Source organism: Ailuropoda melanoleuca, chromosome 2 (assembly GCF_002007445.2).
Source record: "Ailuropoda melanoleuca isolate Jingjing chromosome 2, ASM200744v2, whole genome shotgun sequence".
Classification (NCBI taxonomy): Eukaryota; Metazoa; Chordata; class Mammalia; order Carnivora; family Ursidae; genus Ailuropoda; species Ailuropoda melanoleuca.
Window position 1 is genome coordinate 4,421,719 of NC_048219.1, and position 15,781 is coordinate 4,437,499.

General features: G+C 46.5%; 1 protein-coding gene across 10 annotated transcripts in view; it reads right to left on the reverse strand.

The window, feature by feature from the left end:
- The window catches only part of STPG1 (sperm tail PG-rich repeat containing 1), a 48,442-nt gene that overhangs the window by 19,905 nt on the left and 12,756 nt on the right, over positions 1-15,781 (reverse strand). For all 10 annotated transcript variants that reach the window (XM_034646646.1, XM_034646651.1, XM_019802713.2 and 7 more), the window contains 3 exons: positions 15,119-15,237; positions 5,823-5,924; positions 1,385-1,555 (listed from right to left, as the gene is read on the reverse strand). In XM_034646646.1, coding sequence (XP_034502537.1) covers positions 1,385-1,555; positions 5,823-5,924; positions 15,119-15,237 — 392 coding nt within the window. The remainder of the gene's footprint in view (positions 1-1,384; positions 1,556-5,822; positions 5,925-15,118; positions 15,238-15,781) is intronic.

A 15,781-nucleotide genomic window follows, 5' to 3' on the forward strand; every position in this document is an offset into this window, starting at 1 on the left:
GGAGAAGCAGACTCCCAGCTGAGCAGGGAGCCCGATGTGGGGCTTGATCCCAGGACCCCAGGATCATGACCCGAGCTGAAGGCAGACGCTTAACTGACTGAGCCTCGCGGGTGCCCAAGATTTAAATGATGTATGTGGCTACCATTATATTTCTATTGGACAGTGCCAGCCTAGCAGCACATGTATCGTTTTGAGCACATTATAATTGATTGGATCGATCACAGAAGGTCGGCAGAGTCTTTGTAGTCAGAAATATAAATATTGTTTATAAGTATCATAAAAGAAATAGGAAATTAAAGATGACGTACTCTAAGACCAAAATATTTTGCAATATGTCATAATAATATGAATACCTATGTACAATTCATTTCTTACGTATTTTAGAGGGTTTCCACATTTGCTGTCTCATTTGGTTCTCGTCATCACCCTATAGGGTGAGTATAATTGATTCCATTTTACAGCTGAGGCTCAGGAGGTAACGTGACTTCCCCCAGAGGCAGCCCTGCCGATCTCCACGGACGGTGGAGTCCTTGTGCGGCAGCGGCTGGGCTAAGCAGTCAGCTCAGATGACCTAGTATAATATTTGCATTAACGCTATGAAGTAGACACGTTTCCCCACTTTGCAGATCAATAACCTGAGTCCTGAAAGCTGAAGGGACATGCCCAGGGCCACACAGTTAGAAAGTGGCACAGTCGACATTTGAACCTGACTCCATCTTTTAACTATTAATCATACCGTTCTGCTTCCATAACGACAAAGTGATTGTAATTGGCGGAGCATTACTGTTAAAAACCCAGTTTCTGGGGCGCCTGGGTGGCACAGCGGTGAAGCGTCTGCCTTTGGCTCAGGGCATGATCCCGGCGTTATGGGCTTTTCTGCTATGAGCCTGCTTCTTCCTCTCCCACTCCCCCTGCTTGTGTTCCCTCTCGCTGGCTGTCTCTATCTCTGTCGAATAAATAAATAAATAATCTTAAAAAAAAAAACCCAGTTTCTGATATGGAAATAGGGAAGCTTCTTTTCCCTATAAAAACCCAAGCAGTAAATGGATAGTGACTGCAGGTAATGCAGAAAATAATAATTCTTACAGATGAGAATACTGTCCCAGAAAGGTTCTGTAGTAGGAGTGATTATAGTAAGTATTCTCCAGGGCGTGGTCTTCCCACTGCTTCCCCCTGACCTCTGTGCTGCTCACATTTTTCTCTGGGTTCTGCCAATTCTCCATAAAGCCTTGCTCAGCCTTATGTACCTGCTGGGCAGTCAACAAATGCTACCTGGTTTATCAATCGCATTAGGGTGCTGTTTCCCAAAGCGTCGCCCACCTTCGTTTATTTTAGGAAAGCATTCATTCAGTATATATTTAACAAGAGCACACGACGTTCTTACATTGTACTGGTTTGGTGCAGGAGTTTCAAATTTGAGGACTTTGGCAAAGCTTGGCAACTGGAACATGCTGGAACAGGAATTACTGAAGTCTTTCTTCGAGACAAAACATGAAGGGATGGTGTACGCGTTAGCTGCAGGGTATTTAGAAATGATGGTGTCCAATCGGGAGCGCTGCAAGGAGAAAGCCAAAGGCATCAGCCACTCTCACATCATCTCCTGGCTCCACAGGCCAGATGTCAGAGGAATGGAGCCCAGCGCTAGGTCTAGAAGCATTGTGTGAAAGCTGAAACTCCGGCAGGTAGCAACAATAAACTGACCTCAGGCTTTGAGGATTTGCTCTTCGAGAACGCAAGTTCTGACCTGTTTCAACTTCTGTAAACTAACTCAAATTATTCATCTTACATTTGGGACTTGGCAAAAATAATTTTGCCATAAATGCACTGCCACCCAATCCCGTTTCAGGGCACTTACCCTTGACTCATCAGCTGTTGGGTAATTTATACGATGGGAAGCTTTAGACTTTTTTCCTCCAGCCGAGGCTTTCCTTCTGAGTAAAACCTCACGCCTTGTTTCTAAGATTAAGTAATCTGAATTGCCTAAATAACAAATTTGCTTCTAATGTCTTAAAGGCACAAGGGTCGATGGGGCTTGCTGTCCACCCATGCCTCCTACCCTCCACCTAATAGCTGATTTCTTTTTTTTTTTTTTAGATTTATTTATTTATTTGGGAGAATGAGAGAGAGAGCACGAACAGGGAGAGGGGCAGAGAGAGAGGGAGAAGCAGGCTCCCCACTGAGCAGGGAGCGGGATGCAGGACTCCATCCCAGGACCACAGGATCATGACCTGAGCCAAAGGCAGATGCTTGACTGAGCCACCCAGGTGCCCCCTAATTGCTGATCGCATAGAACACTACATTTTTTTTCTTTCAGTAGAACCAATCCTATTCCTTCCTGGAAGCCCTAACAAACTATTTTCAGTTAAAAAAAAAAAACCCAACAAAACAAACAGAATGTTTGCCAAATGAAAAGGGGCAAAAGCCATAGAAACTAGGTGATAACATCACTTTACCCTAGGATAGTATGGCAAGTATTGGAGCCTGATAAAACAAACAAACAAAAAATTCTCATAATTTTATGGTTAAGAGCTTGAGAACATCACCCTGGGTTTCCTCAGCTGGGCAGAGGTCAATACTTACACAAGCACAGAAAGCCAGTGAGGCTGTGGGACGGTGTTAACCCACACCCCCACCAACCCCTCACCCTGAGCTTGATGGCAATGGTTCTCGACATATAGTCTATGGACCACCCAGGTGGATGTGCTCCCTGGGGCAAATGTGTTCTTGTCCAGAGTCTCACCTGTTCAGAGTCTAACCTGGGTTCAAGTCCCAGTCAGCCTCTCCTAATTGTCAGGATTCACCGATGCTCCCAGAAGGAAGGTTACCCCCAGCCCTCTGTGCTCTTTGCATTTCGGGCAATAGTTAACTGGGTGCTTTTCATGGGCTGTTGCATTTAATCCTCTTGGAAAACCTGGGGAGTGGATATTATGATTATCCCCACTTTAGGGATGAGGCCACTGGACTTCGTCTGCTAGTTGAGGGGTGGAACCAACATTAGCACCTGTCTGCCCCCACTAGGTGATGTAGATTAGATATTCCATTCTAAAAAGGAAAACTCAAAAGGGATAAAGCAATGTATGTTTTCATTTACAAGATGATCAGCTGATGAATGACTGACTGTGGGATGTTCTAGTTCAAGGAGAATCAGTACCCTCTCTCTCCTCTGCCCAATGGAATAGACACATCTTTCCTCTTCACTTCCATCAAGGAAGGCTGGTAAAGGCTGGTAAGGGGAAACCACCCCCAGTGATCCCGATTGTAGCATGTCTATCCTGACTCAGCCGACAGAGAGGCAAGCACATTTTTCTAAAGCACCATTTCCCAGAATGTTCCTTGGCATACCAGTCCTATAAGATAAGTGAGTGTTGATGGTGGCAGAAGCAGGGAGAGAGTTCCAGAGCCAAATAAATTTGAGAAGACTCATAGCATGTTCCCATGTTGAAGACTCATAATACACACCACCGTATTAAGTACCCTGAGAAGTCCTACCATAAACAAACCTAACTTGACTTACCCAGCCTCTCTGAAACTTACTGGATCATAAAATCTTTTTGTCCTAGAACACCTACAAACACACTTTTGGGGAAAAATTATTCTAATTGTTCATTTGAAGCCAAGTTTCATAAAGCATTGTAATAGAATTTGTCTCAGAATAGAGCTGAAATAACACTCACGCAACCCTCCCCACCCCTTGACTTTCTTTTAATTGGCGGGCCTGTGGGTTCCAATCTGGCCACATGCTGGCATTCGCGAACCTTTCTCCAGCACCTACTAATTTTTCCAGAACAACTCCTGCCACCATACAAATAGAGAAAGACCGTGAAATTCTCCTCCCACCTGCCCCCATTTAACCTTCCATCAGCCTCATGAATAATCCTGGAGCAAAGATTTAGAATACATTAATGAAGCTCTTTAAATTATTTGGACTTAGCGAGATGACAGGTCCTCTCCAAAGGTTGGGTGTAGTGGTTCCAACAGTCATCAGGAAGTTTCTAGAATTTATAGATCCACAGAGTTTTTGGTCAGCCTCACCTACAATCACTCTCTTCCTGGCTATACCAGTGTCAGTCAGGCAGATCTTTCTCTGGCAAGGTCTACTTTTCACACCCTCAGGGTCCTCAGATCAAGAAATGGAGGAGGTGCCTAGTGTGAAAGTCACTATGGGAGGAGGGGAAAGGCATGAAATTCATATCCGCGCAGAAAGGAAGTAGGTAAGATGTGGGGTCTCCTAACAGATCTCCATCAGCCACTGCAGGCTGGTTACAGGAACCTAAATGTCTATAAATATAAATTCCTATCCATCAAAGTGGGGAGGGGAAGCCTCCATAACTCCATGTCTGCTTTCTTTTGGGTTTGACCTGAATTTTTTAAGGACCTGACAGGTGTGATTAGATTCTATAATACTTGGACCTCCCCTTGAGCCTCTTCTCCTCCAGATGGCCCAACCTCCTCGTTTGGAAAGTTACTGCACACAAAGCCTACCAGGGAATTGATCGTGCGCTCTCATTGCGTCCCTTCTTTGGCACCAAGCAGGAATGGGCAGTGCCACTCTACAGCAGAGAATTTCTCAGAGAGAAAACCAAGGAGGTGCGGGAGGTCTTATTTGTGACTCAGGTGGTAACACTCATCATATTTAACATGTTTACAATGCTCTGCAGTTTCAAAGAGCATTTCACTCATTGCAATTTGCCCAGCGCCTCCAGGGAGTCTCCACTTTTATAAGGTAATAGGGACACAGAAGGGTGACGTGCTTGAGGCCACATCGAGAAGCCTCAGCTGAGTCAGGCTTAGGTCTTAAGTCTTGTTTCCTGTGCCAAGACTTCGTGAGATGGCACTTCTGTTGCCGATTGCTTTCAGGTCCCTTTATTTGCAGGGCTTGGGGCAGAAAAAGAGGCAGAGGCATGGTTGTTCTGTGAGCTTGCTGGGGGCCTGGGTGATTTCCATGTCTCCGCTGATGGGAAGCTAGCTCCAAAGTCAGCTCTGCCAAAGTCAAATTCCAGTAAGTGGCTGCATCCAACGTGTCTTAAATGGACCCTTTGTGTGGTGTTTTGTTTTGTTTTGAAATCAGTTCCAGTGTCAGGCATTATAATACATCTTTGCAAGAGATTATTATAATTTTTAAAGGGACAGAGGGCATGTGTTTTGTTCATGCTAGTTTGTGTTTGCATTCTTTTTCATTTTCCTATCTCAGCTAGTCTTACCCCGGTTTGACCTCTTTCCCTTGCTATATCTCTTCTTCTTGCCAATTTATACTCAAATTAAGAGCAAAAGAAAAAAAATCCTTGTCCAAGTCTGGTCAGGGACACTGGCACTTCATATAGCTCCTTGATTCTTAAGAGCCATCCACAAAGATAAAGACCCACATCTTACAAAGAAGGGAAGTAGGAAAGGGAGGAAGATCATTCCATTTCAGCCTGTTGCCTGCTTTCTTTTTGCTCCCAGCAGATTTCTCAATAACTTGAATAACCCAATTAGACCGAGTGGTGTAAAACACCCTATTAGGGTGAGATCTTTTCCCTGGTACCTAAAAATCTCAGGGAAACATCTGCCTAGTTTGCTCCATGATGACAAAATTGACGTGGATGCTGAGGTTCTGAATATCCCTCTAGCCTCTCTTCTCACTCTGGCAATGTGTGTGTGGGGGGAATTACTTAAAGACACAGGCTCTAATTTACCTGCGTGACACCTGAGGCAGCCGTTACTCTTCTAATTAAAACCACAGCCTTTGGAGAGAAGGGACCAGTTGTCCGATACATGTTTGCGCAATGGATGAAGGAAATTACTGATCCGCTAATGGCCTTACTCAAGCAAGGGGTTCTCACCATAGAGGGAAAAGTGCACGTCCCTTTCTTAGACAATGAGGCACTGTTGAACACTGGAGATTGGTGAATGACATCGTAGAACCCCGGACCTGGGATGCTATCCTAAAAGGAAGAGAACGGGGTGTCACTGAGGTACACTCATTTCCACGGTGCATTTCCGCAAGCTTTATGTCCATTAACACTTGGCCTCACTGTAATCCTCCAGGACAGGCACCACCACCAATTCATAGGTGATAGGCTGGCCCCCGCATTTCCTAGCCTGCCCGCTCACTGTCTCAGTTACCAAGCGCAGGGGGGTGGAATTCCAGCCTGGGTCTGGGACCCGGAGCCTGGATCTGGCTCTCTCCACCATGCCGCCCTGCATTCCGGAAGAATGCTGTTGTTTTTTTCATGCCATCAGAGAAATGAGCATAAGATGGGATGCTCAGTGCGGCTGATATGCGGGTCAGTGTGTCCTGATTGGGGAAGCCAAGCCCAAGGTGAAGAAACGATGACCGATTTCACGTTAACCACACCCACCTGACTCAGCTTCCTCCTCAGCCTTTCAGAAGAGAAATCAGGGAGTGTTTCTGTTTATAAAGCAAAATGAAACAAAAACAACCTTCATCCCAAACAAGACCATGTCTAATTCGCAAATAAAAAGAGGCAGGCTCGTGCGGCTCAAATGCTAAATGATGCAGGTATGAGAGAGAGGAATAAACAGAGGCCTGATTTCTAAGCTCATTTCTGCTTTTGCAGTTAATTGAGCTTTCATCTCACTTCCCATGCTAGCTACCAGGGGGAAGAGTATGTTGACAGAAGTTGGCCAAGCAAGTGGCATGAAATGATAAGGATGTTCCACTGTCTTGAGAGTTTACTGGGTGCCCCCTTGATGCCACGAGCTTTTCAAAGTTTGCTTCATTTAGTCCTCCGACGAGGAAAGGGTTACTGTCCCCATTTTACAGATGGAGACACTGAGGCAAGTGGCGATGAATTTGCCCAACATCCTACTGCTATAAGTGGCAGTACCTGAATTCAGTGCTAAGGACGTGATGAACACAAAATCTGCAACAGGGGTGTTATCAAGTCCGTTTTAAGGAAAGTAAGGCCCAGAGACATTGGGTCCACATCTAGTAAATGGCGAAGGCCAGATTTCAATCCAGGCAGCCTGACTGCAGAGCTCCCTCTGTCCAACCTCTGTCCCCCAGGCTCATCCTGCCGCCACCATTGCTACTACCTTCCTCAGGGCAGAAAGAAAGCCTAAGGTGCCACCAGGGCGTCCCAGGACTTCCCAGTCTGGCCTGAGCAGTGTCTGATTATGGTTTAGGATACGGGGTAGGGCCGTCAGTGAGATCAACAGGTTTCTCTGTGGATTTTAAACGCAGTGAATCCCTTGAGCGTTGCTCAAAGCAGGTGGGTGCAGGGGTGCTGATTCCCACTTTGCAGGCGATGATGATCTCAGGTGCACAGAGTGGGGGCTGATCGCCAGGGAGAGTGGGGCAGGCCATGAGACGGGCAGCAGAACCAGGTGCACCAGGGCCCTAGGCCAAGTTCAGAAGACATCGGCATGTGGGAGCAGATTCAAGGAGCTACAGGGAAAAAAGGAACAGATTTTTCTAGGGGGCTGTTCGTGGGGCTAGCATTTATTTATTGCATGGCCGCTCACTGTGTGCCAGGCACTGTTCTGAGTACTTTACATGCAGTAACTCATTCAATCCCCATTTAATTAATTCATTAATTAATTTATTTTAAAGATTCTATCTATTTATTTGACAGAGACAGAGAAAGTGCACACAGGCAGGGGGAGTGGGAGAGGGAGAAGCAGACTCCCTGCTGAGTGCAGAGCCAAGATGTGGGACTCTCTCCTAGGACCCTCAGATCATGACCTGAACCAAAGGCAGATGCCTAACCCACTGAGCCACGCAGGCACCCCTTAATCCCCATTTTAAAGACGGGAAGACAGGACCAAAAGAGATAAGGCCTACGGTTTCATGGCTAGTAACTGTCAGGACCAGAATTTGAACCCAGGCGGTCTTAGTACAAAGTCTACTCTTTTTTTTTTTTAAACTGGGGTATAATTGACACATAACATTAGTTTCGGCATGATGCGATATTTGTACACGCTGCAAAGGGATCGCTACAGTAAGTCCAGTCGGCATCCATCACCATACACAGTTGCAGAATTTTTGTCTTCTCATGAGAACTTTTAAGATCTACTCTTAGCAATTCCCAAAGTGCAATACAGTGTCGCTAACTGTGGTTGCCATGCTGTACGTTACATCCCCTGACTTATTTTCTAACTAGAAGTTTCTGCGTTCTGACTCCCTTCACCCATTTTGCCCACCCCCACCAAACATATGGAGCCTACTCTTGCCCATTAAACCAAACTGATTTTCAAATGAGGATGTGCAGGATAAAAGAAAAAAAAATCGCACAGTTTTGAATCAGGAAATTTTAGTCTCAATACTGTTGCTAGCTAAGTGACCTGGAGCAAGTCACATTGCGGGGCCTCAGTTTCCTCGTCTGTAAATCAGAGACATCGGACTCAATGCCTTTGGGTGCCTCTTAGCTTGAAGAGCCCCTAAACCAAGGAGGAGCTGAGGCAGGACATGTCACCGTGACTCTCTCAGGTTTCAACAGTGAACAAGGAAGACGCACACCACTGGCATCCAGTCCGCTGCCACACTCAACACCGCCATCAGTTCACACACGTTTTCCGGGCACCTACACGTGTCTGAGGAGCTGGGGTTGCCCAATAAAATACAAGACATGCAAGGCTCCTCGCTCCCACCCTGGCCAGTTAAATTTGAATTTCAGATAAACCATGAAAAGCTATTTTAGTGTAAGTATGTCTCATGCAATATTTGGGACATACTTATACTAAAATAATTGTCACTTATCTGAAATTCTAAATGAACTAGAAATCCTGTGTTTTTATTTGCTAAATCCAGCAACCCCACTGGACCTTGACCACATTTTGATTTTGCTGCGTTGCAAACTGGTTTGAGTCCAGGCCAGATATGAAGAGGGATGTCACCTCTTAGCCTAAAGGGAGAGAGGGCTGCCTGTTGGCTCTTAAGGAATCTCTAGGAAGAGATTCAGATTCATCCAGGCAGCCATGTGCCGGAGCTGGCCCAGGGCAGCTTGAGAGGGTGGCTGTTAGGGTGTCAGAGATTTTGCTAGTGGTAGCTTGAAAGCAAGGTGGGAGTATTTACACCGCAGAAATTGGCAAATGCTATAAATCAGAACTTTCCTTCGTGGAGGGGAGAGCTGGTTTACCAGCATGTCACAACCTTCATACATCACGCAGGTAGGTTTCTAAGCTCCTTGGAGGGAAACCTCCAACTGCAGAGACTTCAGGCCTTCTCCTCCAACTGCTAGAAGGGTTGGTGAATGGCTGGCTGGGAAGGCAATAAAAATCCAGGCCTTTCACCTCTGGGATAAGAGTTCTGATGACTAACCTTTTGTGACCTGGTGAGTTTGGGCCTCTCAGAGCAGATCCTCAAAACAAGAATCCAGGTCGCAACGGGGGTGAACTTAGCCTTGGTTTCTTGGCCAAGACCACACCAGAGGGCAAAAACCAAATAAACAAACAAAGCAAAAATGGGTGTGGGGAGGGAGAAGGGAAAAGGAACTATTTTTTTTTAAGATTTTATTTATTTATTTGACAGAGAGAGACAGCCAGCGAGAGAGGGAACACAAGCAGGGGGAGTGGGAGAGGAAGAAGCAGGTTCATAGCAGAGGAGCCTGATGTGGGGCTCGATCCCAGAACACCGGGATCACGCCCTGAGCCGAAGGCAGACGCTTAACAACTGCACCACCAGGAAAAGAACTATTTAACTGAGCTCTACTGATGGCTTGATGAACGCTGAGAGGACGATGTGGATGTCATACTGTTGTCTCCCAGGCCTGCCCCACAGTGTGAGGATTAAATGAGTCGATACACACAGAGCAGTGAGAGCAGTGCTGGTGTGTGGCCGCTACTCTTGGCATTGCCCGCCACGGAGCCAAACCTTCCCATGGGGGCTAAAGACCATGAGAGTGGGACTGACCAAGAGAGGACTGGCTGATGTGCTCCCACCCCTCGACCCAACATGCATCTGGGTGACATTTGGTTGAAATGATCTTTGAGAGCCCTTTTGAAGGATTAGAGTCCCAAATGGCAGCCCCTGTAGGTGCCAAGCATGGGACAAAGGTCTACGTTCACTTGACCCTGGGATAGGTTGGACAGGTAATGAGGAGGAGGCAACAGGGAGTGGGGCGTGTACCTCCTCCCCCTCTCCCCCCCCCNCCCCCCCCCCCCCCCCCCCCCCCCCCGCCAATATGTCCGTAGGTTACAGGAAGCTTGAAGTCTGCCAGCCTGGAGCCAGCTACATAGCCTGAATTTTCTAGTCCAGATTTCGGAAATTCTGTCCAATTAATACTTTCGAATCAATGATTTGTCAAACTGTTTCTTGGCTTGGGAAGTTTAGTCTCTGTTGGGTCATTGGCTAAAGGCCCCACTAGAGCTGCCTTTTGCTCTTCAAAGATATTCCACCTTGCTCTGGTCCATTTTGGGGCTGGCGAGCTGGCGTTTCTCAGGAGTGCACAAGGTGAATGAAAATTAGGGGTCTGCTGAAGGGCTTAGAAGTATCTAACAGGAAGAGCCCTGTGCTGTGCTAAGTCCACTGGNGCACTGTTACCATACAGGAACTTAGGGCTCTTGAGGGAACAATCTCTTTTTACAAATGTCTCTAGGCTTACGGTCTCAGGACCATGTGTCCATCGACCCTGTTGACTTCATCGAAGCCAGAGATCTTTTACTCAGGTTGACGTGGCCAAAGTGATGAGGACAGCACGGACTCCATGGTGGGAGAGCTGCCATCGGCCCCCAGGGCATGTCCCCTCCCCGGACCTCAGGGCCCTCAACTGTGAACCTGCAAGGGGTGTCAAGATCTGTGGTTTTCAGACCACATTCCTGAGGTCTAGCCCAGGCTAGAGTGGGCAGCAGCTTTGAGCAGCAGGGCACCTTTACCAGCGGGCTGCACAGGGAGACACTGTCACAGCAAGGGCCCTGCTGCTGAGCCTGGGGATTCCAGGTCACTGAAGCCCTTCTGGTTCAAACCGTCTCTGACTCTGAGATGTGCCCCTTGTAAGACGCCCTTCCCCCTTCCTGCCTTCTCTCCCTCCCTGCCTCACCCCACGTATGTTTCTGCCTGGCTTCAAAGTTCCCGCACCTCTGATCACAGCTGAAAAAGGAAAGAGGCAGCGAGCATACTCCACGCAAGGGAACACCACTGTTTCGTTCAGAATGGGGGAGGGTGTCAGCCATGAAAGGTCCCTGGGAGCCCTAAGGGAGCGAGTAGGAAAATAGGATGAGGTCCCTTGAGGAGATCTTTTCTTAGTCGCTCAGGTAAGCTTGGGGAAGCCAGGCAGTGGGACACTGGCCACCTGACAGATGAAAATGGGCACCAGCTGTTTGCCCACAGCTGGGCCTGTGGGTTGGGCTGGAAACAAAGACAAGAGAAGTCAAACCCGCATTTTTGAAGCATTGGTTACTGTGGGTATTATCCCCAAGTGCACACCTGCTTCTCTTTTTCAGAGCCTTCCTCTTGCTCAAATCTGGTGTCAGCATATTAGCAGCCCCTTGAAGTCCCCTGAGTGGCATATCGGCAGAAACACAACTCAACAAACACATGTGGAAGGCCACTGCGGACCGGAGCCCAGGCCAAGGTGCAAGGATACAGCATGACCTGTTAGCAGCTAACACGTTCTAGACTGGGATGGAGGGCCCCGACTTGCACACCCACTACCATCAGGCCAAGCAGAAGGCGGCCAGGGGCATGAGAGTGACTGTCAGAGCACAGAGGAGGGTGTCCCTGCTTCTGTCCCCAGGAGACGTGGGGGCACAGTGTCTGGGAACCAGGGGCTGCCGTCTGTGTCCGTCCTCGCTCTGCCTGACTCTGGCTGTGCGAGTCACTCAACCCTCTTTGTGTCTCTGGGTCATTACGTAAAAGCGGAGATAATGATGAGACTCAGCTCACAGGGTTATTATGGGGATTAAATGAGTTAATAAATGCAAAAGTCTTCGGAGGGGTGCCTGGCATGCCGTCGGTGCCAGCCAAGTGTTTGCTATTTCCAGGAACAGGGACTGCAGACTCCTTAGGGAGGCATGCCAGGGACCCATAGGGAGAAGTCAGGCTTCCGGAACAGAAAGGTCAGGCAGAGCCTGTTGTGGTCCAAACACGCAGCTGAATGCACACCTGGGCTAATTATCCCCTTGAACATGGTGGCCCCTGCAAACTGAACTTCCTTTCACTTAAATCTCCTTCATGTATAAAATATCCCTGGTCCCCAGTGCCTTGTCAAGTTAGCGAGTGACACAGTATTAACTTGATACAATTTCATCGCACATTAAACACGGGCCTGCTTACCATTTGGGAAGGTGGATTTACTGTCAGGCTACATATAAAATCAACATATATCTTTAAATTCTCCCAGCTAGAGAATACAGTGCCCATATGCTACCAGCATTCATTCATTGGGGCCTGGAAGGGATAAATCAGGTTTAGAATCACGGAACAGTGATCCCCGGCAAGGGCCTATTTTAACAGCCTTGCTCTTAAAATGACGCGAAGACATTACTAGTGTTACGTAGCATGGAAAGCAGTGACCACCATGCAGAGGGAAATGGGAAACAGGGAGGTGGACGAAGAAAACGTCCATCGGGCTCCTGGGCTCCGTGTCTGTCCCAGGTGAGGCATGTCCCTTCATGCACACGGAGTTACCAGCACGTCTGTAAATAATCATAAGATGTGCAGGGAAGCAGACTTCATTTCTAGAAGTACAAATTGCCAGTCACGACGCCGAGCTCTGTGAAGGGTTCCTGTACCCAGGACTGAGTTGCATGGGGATGGGAGCTGGGCAGTGTTTCCCCACAGGGTTAGGCTGATAAGGTAAGTGCACATTTCACAGGACATGGATTCTCTGTGTTAAAGATGTGCTAAGTGGGTCACAGAACTAATGCAAGAATACAACCAAGTTATGAGATCAGGCACAGGGTGTGGACGATTAATGTTCTTAAGAAGGGTGGTGAAACACCAGAGTTTTAAAATCTGTTTTTAATTTGTATTGCCTCACTAAATTATTGGGTGATGTTAACATCTTTAACTTCTCAATGTCCGTGTCCCTCAAGAAAAATGAGAATAATGAACCTGGGACAAGAACATTTTTTTTCTCTTTTTACAGCTTCAAGAACCTAAAAAATTATATAGCCCAAATCTTCCTTATGTTTCAGATGAGGAAATGGAAGCTCAGAAAAACCAAGTGACTTGTCTAAAGGCACACAGCTCTTTAATGGGGCAGATCGCAGGGAACCTGATTTATGAATCCCATGCTCTTGCCACAAAGTTATTGACATACTTATTTACAGAAGGCTTTCAAGTACTTAGATGAAAGTTTCCATATGTCAAACCAACGTGATTCTCTTTGGAAAGTGAGAATCGAATTCCTGAGCGATTTCTTTTCTGTATTTGATGCCGCCTGTCGCTTTGGCTGGCTGCCACTGGTTCCTTCAGCAGAGACTTTTCTGAAAGCAGTAGTAGCTGGCAGGCTCACTCGAAACGCCGGCCCATTTGGTTTCTGGATATGAGTCTTCAGAACTAGATCATGCAGAACAGCGAAGCGCATTGCTCGACATCTCTCCCTCTCTTGAGCTTGGACTGTTCTGTTGAGGTCTATTCAGAAACATACCTGCTGACTTTCATAAATCGAATGTGTAGCTTTGCAGGCCACAAAAGGGGGTGTGGTAGTGTGTGGAAAGAACATGAGGCTTCGGAGTGAGCTAGACCTGGGTTTGAGGTCTAATTCTCTCCACGTTGATTCAGCAAATATTTACGTAGGGCCTCTTCGGTGCCAAGCCCTGTGCTGTATGACCCTGGGTGGGTCATTTAACGTTCCTAAGCTTCATTTCCTCTCCTGTTAGATTAAGATAATAAACCCATCCTTTCAGCATTGTTCTGGGGATTAGAGATATGGTCTAAAAATGATTGCACACATAGACAGCATCAGTAAAAGGTGGTTGCTATTATATTTTTTGGAAGCTGGATTGCAAGTGTTCCAGCTTGACCAATGGGACACCGAACAGAAGAGACAGAAAGAGGGACAGTTAAAACAGATACAGAAACTAGAGGGAGAAGAGAGAAAAACTCCCGCGCAAATACCTTGTTTACCGTCTTTGGGGAAAACCTTCAAGTAATTAAAAGTGTGTGTGTGTGTGTGTGTGTGTGTGTGTGTGTGTGTATGCACGTGTGCATTAAAAAAAAAGCATATTATTTGCTTTCTTAGAATCCTAAAATGTTAGAAGTGAAAGGAACTTAAATGTTCTCTCGTTCAGCGTTTTTGTTTACAAAGCAGGACAGGCGGAGGGGCAGAGGGGCTTTCTGAGCCCCGCCCCCCCAGTCCTTCCTGACTCACTTGCCTTCAGAAGCTGCATCTCCTTCCCTCTCCGCCATCGTGGCAAGGTTATGGGATCAAAAACATTTTCAGAATGCAGCAAAAGGTAGCTGAGATGATGACTCCTTCAAAAGAATGTAATTCTAAAGATCTTGGTTAAAGCAATGAAGGAATGAAGATTTTAAAGACTCTAAGGACGTCTGTGAGGTGCTTCAGCCCCCTGCTGGTGAAAGAGGAGAAGGTTAGACCCTTGGGCCTTTACCCAATGAAATCCCAAGCTGCCCGATGACAAGGAGCCAAGCTGAATTTTCCAGGTCAAAGAGGAAAAGGGACATAGAAATATGTGGGGAAGAGGGTGAGCATGGAGGAAAAACAAACAGGAACAGTAATAATACACTGTTAAAGGAAGTTTTTAAAAAGAGGGGGGCCGTCATCACAAAGGTAATTTTAAATTTATTCGACTCTTTTATTTTTACTAGTATGTTACTTGAAGAAAACCTTGTTATTTCCTCTCCTGTCAGAAGGAGTGAAGCTGGGGGAGAGAGGAGAGAAAAGGAGTTTTACCTTTTACTTCATATACCTGCAATTTTTGAATTTTATACTTTTATAATAAATTTTAAAATACATTTCTTCTTAAAAATTTTTTTTGGGGTTCAATGTGGCACGATAAGTCCAGATGCTGTTGTTGTCTCTGAATCTAATACCTTCCCAACCCATTCTTAAAATTCCTTCAGAGCGCGCAATGGGAGAGGAGGCTGTGGCTCCTTGGGTGACACTGCCCTCTACTGGTCCTAGGGACAACTGCACCAGCCCGACTTGAGTGCCTGTCCCCTGAAGCTCAAACCCAGACTAACTGTAAAGAGCGTCTAAGACGATGTCATTACCTTTTTATGATAAAATCTCTTGGCTTGACTATTGAATCCCTTTTTTTCTGATTCTGGAACTGTTGAAGTCTGGCTTTTAAAAGGAATGGAGGATTGTGTTGGATATGCAGCAGTAAAACCTAAACAAGAAAAACAAAATGAAAATTAGCACGGAGAATTGACAAATAAAGAAAACAAAGAGCACTTTAAAGTTTTATTTTATTTTATTTTGTTATTTTTTCAAGATTTTATTTTTAAGTAATCTCCACACCCAACCTGGGGCTTGAACTCACAACCCCGAGACCAAGACTCATTCTCCACTGACTGAGCCAGCCAGGCACCCCTTAAAGTTTTATTTGAAATGGAATAGAAGAGAAACTTGCCTTTTGACAGGAGATACACAGGAAACTCATTTTAAAAAAATATTCCCTTTACTTTCTTTCTCTCTTAGTAATTTATTGGGTATTCCCTACCTCACCCTCACCCCTGCCCCAACTCTTAAACTAGTGAGACTTGGTCACATCACTGAAGGATATTGTCCCAGGGAAGAAGGGTCTGGCAGGGAAGACAGTCTTGCCGTGCAGGAAGGGGACACAAAACCATTTCAGAGCAGCCAGGAAGTGGAGACAGGCACTCATCCTCAGCCCAGACTCACACCTCAGTGAAGCGCCATAAATTCCAGAG